Source organism: Mytilus trossulus, chromosome 6 (assembly GCF_036588685.1).
Source record: "Mytilus trossulus isolate FHL-02 chromosome 6, PNRI_Mtr1.1.1.hap1, whole genome shotgun sequence".
NCBI classification, from domain to species: Eukaryota; Metazoa; Mollusca; class Bivalvia; order Mytilida; family Mytilidae; genus Mytilus; species Mytilus trossulus.
This window is the reverse complement of record NC_086378.1, coordinates 87,788,508-87,802,049: the sequence shown is the minus strand read 5'-3', so window position 1 is coordinate 87,802,049 and position 13,542 is coordinate 87,788,508. Positions and strand designations below refer to the sequence as shown.

The 13,542-nt window shown below is 31.7% G+C and overlaps 1 protein-coding gene across 2 annotated transcripts in view; it reads left to right on the top strand.

Annotated features, from left to right (window-relative positions):
• The window catches only part of LOC134722132 (uncharacterized), a 16,366-nt gene extending 2,824 nt beyond the window's left edge, over nt 1–13,542 (top strand). Inside the window, exons 4-11 of one of the 2 annotated variants that reach the window (XM_063585685.1) lie at nt 368–514; nt 1,238–1,341; nt 8,284–8,335; nt 9,256–9,323; nt 9,591–9,657; nt 11,959–12,071; nt 12,635–12,734; nt 13,297–13,542. In XM_063585685.1, coding sequence (XP_063441755.1) covers nt 368–514; nt 1,238–1,341; nt 8,284–8,335; nt 9,256–9,323; nt 9,591–9,657; nt 11,959–12,071; nt 12,635–12,734; nt 13,297–13,356 — 711 coding nt within the window. In that variant the 3' untranslated portion in view covers nt 13,357–13,542. The remainder of the gene's footprint in view (nt 1–367; nt 515–1,237; nt 1,342–8,283; nt 8,336–9,255; nt 9,324–9,590; nt 9,658–11,958; nt 12,072–12,634; nt 12,735–13,296) is intronic. The other variant, XM_063585687.1, reaches the window with a different exon arrangement.

Genomic DNA, 13,542 nt, shown 5'->3' with positions numbered 1-13,542 from the left:
ATGTTCTCATACATTGTCTTGGACATTGGAGATTGACATCATTATTTCATGACTTGTCATATATATGTATATTTCAGGGTGAAGTAGAGCATCCTGGAATGGATATGATGTATGAGTACCATTCTAACCAGAGTGGAGATCCTAACAATGTTCTCATACATTGTCTGGGACATTGGAGATTGACATCATTATTTCATGACTTGTCATATGTGTATTTCAGGGTGAAGTAGAGCATCCTGGAATGGATATGATGTATGAGTACCATTCTAACCAGAGTGGAGATCCTAACAATGTTCTCATACATTGTCTTGGACATTGGAGATTGACATCATTATTTCATGACTTGTCATATATATGTATATTTCAGGGTGAAGTAGAGCATCCTGGAATGGATATGATGTATGAGTATCATTCTAACCAGAGTGGAGATCCTAACAATGTTCTCATACATTGTCTTGGACATTGGAGATTGACATCATTATTTCATGACTTGCCATTTCTTCCTCAAATTGTGGTAAGTGGTGATTTTTGACATAATTAGTTGTTATGCCCCCAATATTTACTTAATTTATGCTACAGTTTTTAGCTTATAACATACAGAATTTCACCTTATCCTTAGATTTGTTTTAACTGAGCTCATTTTCCAGTCTTCTCATATATATTGTTCAGTAGAAGTATATTATGTATTGACAAGGCAAGACAGTTATATTTGTAAATAAGATTTGAAAAAACTTAAAAGATTGAAAAGTAACAACAAAACAAACAAATCAACAATCAGAACTCACACACTACTCAGGCTCGTAGCCAGGAATTTCCAAGGGTGGGGTTCGTTGGACTCACAAACTCAACTTCAACAGTCACAATTTCGAACAGAACATTGACTTTAACAGTGCCTATTCGTTTTCAAGGGGGTGAGGGGGGGGTTTGTCCGAACCCCCTGGCTACAGATATGCTACTTCAGAATCATACGAAGAAGTGACCTGTCTTTTTGGAACTGATGAGAGAAGTGGGAGGATTTGAGATTTGTTCATTTATGGGCTACAATATTTATAAATCAATAATGGGAAGCAATGAAATTATGTTAATTATATATTCTAACTAAGGGAATCTTAAGTAAATTTATATTGAGCTATAAAGGTTGTTCATTACTAAATTTCAAATAGATTATTGGAGCAGTGTAGGCAGCAAAGCCCCTCTAATTTTTGTTATTTCAACATCTTATTTGAACACATTTAAGGTGCCTGCATCTCAGTTGTTAGTACCTGATAAACAAACAGCTGTCAGATTTTGGCATGATCAGTTATTTGCTAAGCCTGCTAAACATGGAGGTGTAGTTGCATGGTAACATTTTATTTGAAGTTTCCTTACCTGTTATATCTGTAGCACATGCTAGTCAGTTGTACTCTTATACCTAGTATCATTGAATGCAAAACAAACACATAAAGATACCATATATATATATACCCCTTTGCTTTTCCAAAGCATTTTGTTGCATGTGAACATTTCATGTTTGGAAGAGGACTAGGGTTGTAATCAATAACTTAATTATCAGGTTTTCTGTAAAATTTATAACATAAAATCAGTCTGCACAGTTAGCCACTAGTCCGATGCCCCAGACTAGTAAATATTGATTCGGAGTAGTGAAAATGTGCAAAATTTAAAGGGACAAATTTTGATATTCAATTTTCGGACTAGTATATGAAAAAGTTTTCTGTGCAGACTGTAAAATTAGTTCCAAGTGAAATAGTCTTATGTATCTAGTCCATGTGGCACCAAATGTAAATGTACAAGGAAAAATAACTTGTTATTTATTTATTTTTATTTATTTTTTTCTTCAAGCAGCATGGCTATTAAGAAATAAGAGCCCAAGTTAATTATATGAATTTGAGTCTGTGCTTGTTGTGCATCTCTCTGGTCTTATTGTCCTGCTCTATGCCTATTCATTTTTTAAAGGAAAATAGATAATTTCCAAACCAAACAAATCATTTTAACAACAGCTTTTTTTTTTACATTTTTTGAGATTATGAAGCCTAAATCTCTCACCATGGTACACTGAATATAAAGTAATTTTATTGTTCAGTACATTTTAAGTTTTATGATCAGATAAGTTGCTAATTTTCTGTTTTAAAGTACAATCCACTCTCATATGACAATAAATCATGTCTATATTTGTTTGAAATAATTTCTTTTTATAGAAATGTTGAGCATTAAAAATAAATTAAATGGGGATTAAATGCAAAATTTATGCAAAATAATTAAATGGCAAAATTATGCAAAATCTCAACCACACTAAAATATGTTGAGAAATATTAATGATATGAAGCAATCCTTTACCCAAAGTGATATTCATAATTTCTAATGCATTTTATTATCATTTTCTTACTGGGTAATACATATAAGTCGGTTTTTGGTGTTTTGTTGAGCCTGCAACTTTTGACGCATAAAGATTGACATAGGGATGATAGTAATCGGGACGGCAACAGCGTCTGCTAACTTCTTGAAAGCTTTATATTTTAGAAGGTGGAAGACCTGGATGCTTTAAACTTTGAACAAAGATGCCTTTTATTATGAAGTTTCCTTCAGTCATAAGTCATTTGTACATGTTCTTGACCTCATTTTCATGATAAAGTGACTACTTGAAAAAAGTTGAGATTTTTTTGTATTGGTAATTTCTTGCTTATGAGTAATAGGACAGGTATATTTAGTATATACATACCTTGTAAATTCCTCATGTCAGTTTTTGTGGTCCATATATATGCTATTCTAAGCAGTAAGTCTACTATATTTGGTTATTAAATGATTATAAGGTCTACATGTCCAACTGGCAGGTGTCATCAGGCCTTAACTTCATTTTCGCAATTCAGTGGTTGAAGTTAAGTTTTTGTGTTCTGTTTTTTTTTCTGATATTATATGCAATAGGTCAACTATATTTGGCGTAAAAAATATTTTAGGATGTACATGTCTGTCTGGCATGTTTTTTTTACATTGACCTCATTGCATTGGTCAATATTTAGTTTTCATGGTTAAGTTTGCTTCTTAGATACCGTACTAGCATATATATTTAATGCATAGATTTATTGTAAGATGTATGTGTCCGTCTGGCATGTTTCATCTTACCTTGACCTCATTTTCATGGAACATTGGTTGATGTTTATTTTCTTGGTAAAGTCTGTTTCTTAAAAACTAGAAGCAATAGGTCAACTATATTTGGTGTATTGAATGATTGAACATATATTCCTTGTTTGGTTTATCTGACCTTTCAGGGGCGGATCCAGCCATTTTAAAAAGGGGGGTTCCCAAAGTAAAGGGAATGTTCCAACTATATGCTCCAATTCAAATGCATCGATCGTCCAAAAAAAAGGGGGGGTTCCAACCCCTGGATCCGCCAATGCCTTTGACCTCATTTTCTTGGATCTTGTTCAGTTTATGTGATACTTGATTTAAAGCTTTATATTTAGGACTATTAACTTAAAACCAATGAATTGTAAAGGAGGTGAGACATTTCAGCTTGCGAATACTCTTGTTAAATTTAGTTATTATGTTCAGGTGTTTGGTCTTTTTTGCTAGAGTTTTGAAAATGTCCTCTCTATGTTGATGTATTATCAAGCACCGACTTTTGTTTAAGTTTTCTTTTCAAGTCTGCATTATATATCAGGTGTATCACTTTTGTTTTTATTTTATTTTTAAGGTTTTTCATGTTGTAAAGTGCTCATTTTCCCATCAGAATACCTTAATTTACTGCAAGTTTTAGCTTATGCACTAATTGAAAGAGAATTTTTGAACATAAAAAGGGTATTACAATAAATGTACAATGGCGTTCATTATCACTGAACTAGTATATATTTGTTTAGGGGCCAGCTGAAGGACGCCCCCAGGTGCGGGAATTTCTAGCTACATTGAAGACCTGTTGGTGACCTTCTGCTGTTGTGTTTTTTTATTTGGTCAGGTTGTTGTCTCTTTGACACATTCCCCATTTCCATTCTCAATTTTATAAGATATATTATATATAAAGGGCATCTGTGGTAGATACATTTAAGAAGAATATCCATATAATATGTATTGTAGATAAAATCAGTTAATTCACGTTTAAAAGTAGTAAAAAGTTAAAATGTATTGATTCATTTTGCAAAGTAAAAAGTAAAGAATATATTATTTGCATGAAAAAAACAAGACTTTAAAATTTATTTGTTCTATTTGCAAAAATAGCACTTAATTATACATGATTATGATAATGAACCCATCTTTAAACTCTTTGATAAATGATTATGAGAATGAACCTATCTTTAAATTCCTTGATTTCTATATTAGATAGATTATATTACTTGTTATCAAACTAAATAGGATTAAATGACTGTATTCATATTGCATGATATAAAATTAACATGACAATTATAATGTTATGTAACCATGTTTTGAGAATGGTTATTATGATATTAGTTTATATTTGAACATTTGTTAGTGTTTGAATTACCTTAAAGGAAACTGAAATTATAAGAAAATTTGAATATTCTTTTCATTGTCATTGTCCTCATGGTTTGATTGATGAAACATGCAGCATAACATGCAATTATGCCATCAAAGATAGGTTTTATAATATATTGTGCTGAGTTTTTTATTTGACACCAATCAAAAGATATAGATGTTTTTCCTGCAGCTGCCTTCCCTGAATTTTCCTGCCTATTCTATCACATTATTTTAAGGAATTTTTTGGTTATCACCAAGTCCAAAACATTTAACCCAAAACTCTATAAAAATGTTTTATGTTTAGCGGCAACTTCAGCCACTTAGTGGTTTGGGTCATAAAGTTTTACCCTTGTCTGCCTTTCTCAAATGAACAGTTATGCAGATTTTTTTTCTAAATGCCGACATATATTGTGCTGAATTTTAGTATGTGAGTCTACTTTATAACAGTATGAACTTGTTCCACTCTGTTGAGTTTTGCCAGAATTACAGGCAGTTGAGTTTGAAAATTTCTTGAAAATAATACTTAGTTTGTCAGCCTTCTATGCTGGGTTACAAACCAAATTAAAATTTAGTCTGATCTGCCGATTATACAGTTTAGGTTTCTTATCATGATTTTTGTGAACATTACCAAACTTTCATTTAACAAATTTCCATTGCTTAAAATGCCTTCAATATTTTTGCAAGTGGGGTCACTAGTCATATCTAGCTTTTAGATAAATCATTACCTGCCAGGAGGGGGCATTATGTTTTACCCTTGTCTGTCTGTATGTACATAGGTATGTACATCCCAAACTTGTTTTTCAGTCTTTGACTTCAGTTTGCCTCTATGAATACTATGAAACTTATACACATAAGTTATTACTACGAAACACAGATTAAGTTTGAATTTTGGTTGCAACAATTAAACTGCTTAAGAGTTATACCCCTTTTTAAATGGATAAAATTGCTGAATTTTTATACGACCCCAAAAATTGAATTTTTTTTCGTTGTATAATGCTATCACATTGGCGTCGTCGGCGTTGTCCGAATACTTTTAGTTTTCGCACTCTAACTTTAGTGAAAGTGAATAAAAATCTATGAAATTTTAATACAAGGTTTATGACCACATAAGAAAGGTTGGGATTAATTTTGGAGTTTTGATCCTAACATTTTTGGAATTAGGGGCCAAAAAGGGCCCAAATAAGCATTTTCTTGGTTTTCCCACAATAACTTTAGTTTAAGTAAATAGAAATCTATGTAGTTTTGGCACAAGGTTTATGACCACCAAAGGAAGGTTGAGATTGATTTTGGGAGTTTTGGTCCTAACAGTTTAGAAATTAGGGGCCAAAAAGGGGCCCAAATAAGTATTTTTCTTGGTTTTCGCAACATAACTGTAGTATAAGTAAATAGAAATCTATGAAATTTAAACACAAGGTTAATGGCCATAATAGGAATGTTGGTATTGATTTTGGGAGTTGTGGTCCCAACAGTTTAGGAATAAGGGGCCCAAAGGGTCCAAAATTAAACTTTGTTTGATTTCATAAAAAAATGAATAATTGGGGTTCTTTGATATGCTGAATCTAACTGTGTGTGTAGATTCTTAATTTTTGGTCCCGTTTTCAAATTGGTCTACATTAAGGTCCAAAGGGTCTAAAATTAAACTTAGTTTGATTTTGACAAAAATTGAATCCTTGGGGTTCTTTGATATGCTGAATCTAAAAAAGTACTTAGATTTTTTATTTTTGGCCCAGTTTTCAAGTTGGTCCAAATAGGGGTCCCAAAATTAAACTTAGTTGGATTTTAACAAAAATCAAATTCTTGGGGTTCTTTGATATGCTGAATCCAAACATGTACTTAGATTTTTGATTATGGGCCCAGTTTTCAAGTTGGTCCAAATCAGGATCCAAAATTATTATATTAAGTATTGTGCAATAGCAAGAAATTTTCAATTGCACAGTACTCAGCAATAACAAGAAATCTTCAATTGCACAGTATTGTGCAATCGCAAGAAATTTTCAATTGCACAGTATTGCGCAATAGCAAGAAATCTTCAATTGCACGGTATTGTGCAATAGCAAGTCTTTTCAATTGCACAGTATTGCTCTATAGCAAGAAATATATAATTGCACAATATTGTGCAATAGCAAGAAATTTTTTAATTGGAGATATCTTTCTTTGTCCAGAATAGTAGTTGAATCAACTTAAATCATTGTTTGATACAATATACAATGTATATTCACTTTTACTACCAACTGATAAATTAAAAAAATCTTTACCATTCAGTGATAACAAACATTTTTATTTACATCTTAATATTTTATGAAGTATTTAAATGAGTAGTTATTGTTGCAAACTCCATTAGAAATTTGAATTGAGATAAGTTTTGGAATAAGGAAAAGAGGGATGTGGAAAAAAAAATTAAAAAATTGGGGGGGGGGGGGGAATTTTTCTCATTTCAGTTTTCATAAATAAAAAGAAAATTTGATCAAACATTTTTTGAGAGGATTAATATTCAACAGCATAGTGAATTACTCAAAGGCAAAACAAAAATTTTAAGTTCATTAGACCACATTCATTCTGTGTCAGAAACCTATGCTGTGTCAACTATTTAATCACAATCCAAATTTAGAGCTGAATCCAGCTTGAATGCTGTGTCCATACTTGCCCCAACCGTTCAGGGTTCAACCTCTGCGGTTGTATAAAGCTGCGCCCTGCGGAGCATCTGGTTAGTTTCTGTTCTCTAAATTTAGTTTGATTCAACCAAATGTTATGAAACTTATACACAATGCTTATTACCACACAACACAGAATTTTGGTACCTTCACTTTACCCCTTGTTGAGTTATGCCCTTTATTAATGGACAAATTGTTTAATTTTTTGTTTCCCTTCATTAACTTAAGTTTGCCTTGACCAAATGTTATTAAACTTCTTTACAATACTTATTATCACAAAATTCTGAGGAATTATAAATTTGGGTATCAAACTTTTACTGTTCTTAAATTATGATTGTTTAACTTTATATCATATGCAAGCAGGGGCATCATCTGTGTCCCATGTACGTACACATTCCCCAGTTATTCCCCAGTTATATATATATATTCTGCAACTTAGCCTGAGGTGAAGGGGTTATATATTTCATGATTTTCATCCATACAGTAGAAATCCTACATGCAAAGTGGTCAAAGACTTGAGGAACATACATTAGTTGACTCAGATTGTTTCATTTTTTCTTTCCAATATATCTTATTGAATAGTCCGTAATAAAATATGATGAAAGTTTATTGGAAATCAGTTAATATACTCCTGAAACAGCTTAGCCAATATTCCATTTGCCTATGCAAAGTATGATGATTTGAAAGTGATGTATCAGCGGTTTAACAAATTTTTCATAAAAAATAATTTCTGATGTCAAATGTATTTAGATTAACAACAAATTAGTGTAATATTTGAAAGACTTAAATATTACTCACATTACGCACAGGTAAATTTGCTTGTTCTGCTAGCTCTCCATTATAAATGAAAATAATGTCCCTCATAAGGGAGACAACTGAAAGAGGGATCTCTAATTTCAGGGTCAATAACGGGATTTGGCAAATAGCCTATTGAACAAAAATAGGTATGCAAAAACATGTTTGTTGTAACTTAAATTGATGGTTGTTGAAGCCAGACAATAGCCATGATCACAGTTTGTGATAAGAGATTGACTGAAACGTTATAAAATAGAGAAAAAAATTAGAAAAAAGGAAATTATAGGTATTTATAAGCATATGGTCTAATTTCAAGCTCTATTTATTACTCTCAAGAACATGCAACACTAATGTGGTATATATTTTATTTTAGGCACCAAGACTACTCTTACTGGATCAGAACAAGACCCATGATGCACCTTACCGTATGTAGATTCCTTAAAGTAGTCCTGCATACACAGATAATACATTTTTTTTATTAGCCAACATAAAAGATAATGGAGCCATATAGAATGCCTAAAACACTATTAATGTATTACGTTCTTTGATGAGAATTTATTATTTGTTTATGTGCCGCACACTTAAAAAGTGCAATCATGGGCCTAACTTACATGGTCAGTTTTATAAGGTTTTTTTTTAAGTAAAGAATGTATTCATGCAATCAAAACCCTTATGTGGTTTGCTCGATAGTTGTCAGTTTTTGAGACTTTCACGAAAAACTTTAAAGCACAACATTTTATCCCTCTATCCATGAACATTTCAAGAAATTAATTGACTAAATATACAAAATGTATATTTTCATATTAAAGTCACAAAACAATATGTAAATGTATAACTATATTTGTCAAGAAAATTACATGAATTGTGCATGTTGCAGGATTATCAGTGGATATTTAAAATTGAAGTTATCTCCCTTTGTGCATAATTGTAGTTGAATAAAGAACAATAATTAAAAATGTTATTTAAGATAGAAATTGTTGCATCTATAATGCATACCTGCCAACTGTCACTATTTGCAGGGGATTTCCCCCATGGAGGCTCCCAAATTGAATTTTTTAAAGAGCAATTATGTCCACAATTTTAACTAAACAATTAATTTTACAATTAATTGAGGCTTATAAAAGTATGAAGAAGCCAAAAAAACAACATTACACTGTATTTGAAGGCCCCCTTTGAAGGTTTTTTAGGAAGATGGCAGCCATCTTGCACGCAAAACCACCATGGGCATTTTGAAAACTTGGCAGGTATGACAATGTGTTATTTTTTTGAAATGTTCTTTTTCAAGTAAAATTAAAATGAACTTTATTTTAAAGATCGATATAGTAGGAAATGGTTTACTTTGTAGGTACATGTTGCACTTGATGATCAGTCAGAAGAAAATGGAGGACTTTATTATATACCTAAATCTCATACGTAAGTTCACTTATATTTTTTTGGCCTTATGTTTGATTTATTGTTGCCTCAATTTCAGATTTTATGCATTTTCGGAGAAGACGACTTAATTAAAGTATATGAAAATTTCAATAACATTAGCTGTCTTGAAGGAAATTCTTGTTAACAGTTATAGTTGAAAAATGTTAATGGAATTTCCATATGATTGTCCATTCTTCATTCTACATTATTGATTTAAGAGTTTAAGACATAAAAAAAAATATTGTGTCTGTTTGTATCGTTGATTAGGTGGACAAGAGATGGAGAACCATTACCAGTATTAGATTTTAATTTTAAGGATATGGAGTCTATAAAGGTAACATAATATTATAGCTTTGCATTGTGGGTAAAATGGGTAAACATTGTAGCTTTGCATTGTGGGTAAAATGGGTAAACATTGTAGCTTTGTAAAACCAACAGCAAGAGAAAAAAAATATATTTGATAATATTTTTTTTATCTTAAAATAAAAATAAGAGACTCCCAAATGTGTAAGTTAACTTGAAAATTGCTTGACAACTGTACATGGTCCAAACTACATCATGTGAAGAGCTCTAGAAAAGAATATACAGCTTAGAACATAGTACTATATGTCCTTAGGCTGCCTTCATTTGAACAAGAAACACTAAAACAAAATTTAAAAAAACTACAACTGCAAAAATCCACTCATTAAAAGCAAAGCTTGATAAAATGATAGAAAGATTATTGCAAATGTTTGCAAAGTAAATAACAAATGTTCAAAAAATAGCTGTCAAAAAGACAAGAAATTCATTAAACCAGTTTTCTTTAAGAATAAATTACAGTATATGATATGAATGCCTTTTTAGCTCACCTGGCCCGAAGGGCCAAGTGAGCTTTTCTCATCACTTGGCGTCCGTCGTCCGTCGTCCGTCGTCGTCGTCGTCCGTCGTCGTTAACTTTTACAAAAATCTTCTCCTCTGAAACTACTGGGCCAAATCAAACCAAACTTGGCCACAATCATCATTGGGGTATCTAGTTTAAAAAATGTGTGGCGTGACCCGGTCAACAAACCAAGATGGCCGCCACGGCTAAAAATAGAACATAAGGGTAAAATGCAGTTTTTGGCTTATAACTCAAAAACCAAAGGATTTAGAGCAAATCTGACATGGGGTAAAAATGTTTATCAGGTCAGGATCTATCTGCCCTGAAATTTTCAGATGAATCGGTCAATGGGTTGTTGGGTTGCTGCCCCTGAATTGGTAATTTTGAAGAAATTTTGCTGTTTTTGGTTATTATCTTGAATATTATTATAGTTAGAGATAAACTGTAAACAGCAATAATGTTCAGCAAAGTAAGATCTACAAATAAGTCAACATGACCAAAATGGTCAGTTGACCCGTTTAGGAGTTATTGCCCTTTATAGTCAATTTTTAACCATTTTTCGTTAATTAAAGTTATCTTTTACAAAAATCTTCTCCTCTGAAACTACTTGGCCAAATTAATCCAAACTTGGCCACAATCATCTTTGGGGTATCTAGTTTAAAAAATGTGTGGCGTGACCTGGTCAACCAACCAAGATGGCGGCCACGGCTAAAAATAGAACAAAGGGGTAAAATGCAGTTTTTGGCTTATAACTCAAAAACCAAAGCATTTTGAGGAAATCTGACATGGGATAAAAATGTTTATCAGGTCAAGATCTATCTGCCTTACAATTTTCAGATGAATCGGTCAATCGGTTGTTGGGTTGCTGCCCCTGAATTGGTAATTTTGAGGAAATTTTGCTGTTTTTGGTTATTATCTTGAATATTATTATAGATAGAGATAAACTATAAACAGCAATAAAGTTCAGCAAAGTAAGATCTACAAATAAGTCAACATGACCAAAATGGTCAGTTGACCCCTTTAGGAGTTATTGCCCTTTATAGTCAATCTTTAACCATTTTTCATAAATCTAAGTAATCTTTTACAAAATCTCCACTAAAACTACTAGGCCACAATCATCTTTGGGGTATCTAGTTTGAAAAATGTGTCCGATGACCTGGCCATTCAACCAAGATGGCCGCCACGGCTAAAAATAGAACATAGGGGTAAAATGCAGTTTTTTTGCTTATAACTATGAAACCAAAGCATCTAGAGCAAATCTGACAAGAAGTTAAAATGTTAATCAAGTCAATATCTATCTGCCCTGAATTTTTCAGATGAATTGGACAACCGGTTGTTGGGTTGCTGCCCTCCAATTGGTAATTTTTAAAGAAATTTTGCCGTTTTTGGTTATCTTGAATACTATTATAGATAGCGATAAACTGTAAACAGCAATAATGTTCAGCAAAGTAAGATCTACAAATAAGTCAACATGACCTAAATGGTCAATTGACCCCTTAAGGAGTTATTGCCCTTTATAGTCAATTTTTAACAATTTTCATTAATTTGGTAAATTTATATGTAAATTTTTACCAAATATAGTTCTCTGTTACTAATGGGCAAAGTTCATGATAGATATAATTGTAAGAAGCAAAATCGTTCAGTAAAGTAAGAACTTCAAACACATCACCATCACCAAAATACAATTTTGTCATGAATCCATTTGTGTCCTTTGTTTAATATGCACATAGACCAAGGTGAGCGACACAGGCTCTTTAGAGCCTCTAGTTATTACAGACCATTTTAACAGAAGAAGAATTAAGCCAGTTTAAACCAGTATGTGCCAAATTAAAGAAAGGAGAAGCTAGTTTCCATCACCCTTTAACTGTACATGGATCCTATTCAAACAGGTCTTTATTACAATATTGTTGTAGCATGTCATAATTTTAGCATTGCATGTGTAAAGGGTCAGAAGGTAGAAATACCACTAGGCTGATGATATTACAAAAAATGACTATGAAGTCCTGCCAAAGTTGCATATCTTAGATATAGATTTTTTATGGTCTGACATCTGTTGATGTATTATAACATTTGAGTGGTCAGCAGTATGATTTTAGTATAGGTCTTCTTCTCAGATACTATTGGTAATAGTTGGTTTGAATAAGGCTGTGTATGGTACATTGCTTAAAATGTTAAGTTTTCTAGTTAAAATCCATTTCTATGATGTTGAAGGTAATGAACCAAAGTAAGGGATACATATCCATCTTGCATTGTTTCATGTGACCTTGACCCAATTGTGTGGATATAAAGTTTAGTTAAATTGATGTTCATGCATTAAGATCTAGATCTATTTATAGTATCACAATCAGAAAAGAAATGAAGACATTTCAGAATGTTCACTGTTAAGTCTTTCTTTTTTTTTAAATTTAAACAACAAAAGAATTTAAAGCATTTAATACAATTTCCTCTGTAGGAGTGACAGACCTCGTAGATCAGCCGTACTGAATTACTTTGGTGATGGGGTATATTCAGATTCTAATGAGGAACTTCTAAAAGGCAGTATAGTACCTAAGGTAAGACATATTGGACTGTTGATGCATGGTATACTATTGTTGATAATTGGTTAGTCCAGATATAATTTACAGGGAAGGGTTATACAGTTATACAAGAGGAACGTTTTGTAAATTGAAAAATATATAACAAACAAACAAATCAATAATTTATTGGACAATTGCAGCACCAAAGATGAGCATAATAATTACAATCATAATTTTTAGACATAATATGAAAATATTTATTTTCTTTAGAATATCAGAACAAAATTATTAGAGAAAATGTGTTGTTCACACAGTTATGTGGTTATCTCTATTAAAAATACATCACTGTTAGTTTTCTCATTGTTTTATATTTATTATGTCAGTCGTATGGTTTTTTTTTCTTAATGAATGGCTATTATTTATTTTGAATTTATTGAACCATAAAACTAATTTTTGACTCTTCACATTGAATAATCCGCGAAGCGGATTATGTAAAATGTAATCATGCCACATCCAGTAATTTTTTTATACTATTTTGAAAATAAAAGATAATCTACTTTACTTATGCATTAACAGTTTTTCTTTGTTTTGTTTTCAGGGACAGAAAATGGAAGGACAATTTTATCCTTTAGTGTTTGATCCAGCTTGGATGAAGTGAGAGTAAGATGAATAAAAAACATGTATGTGATTAATTGAAATGGATGTTTGTATAAATTAAGTGATTAAATCAGTAATAATTGAATAAAAGATTTAAATATGAATTATCAGAATGTTCCTATATAAAATATTTATGCACTATAAATTAAAAATAACTTAACTTCCATGTGAAATATTTATTGTTTGG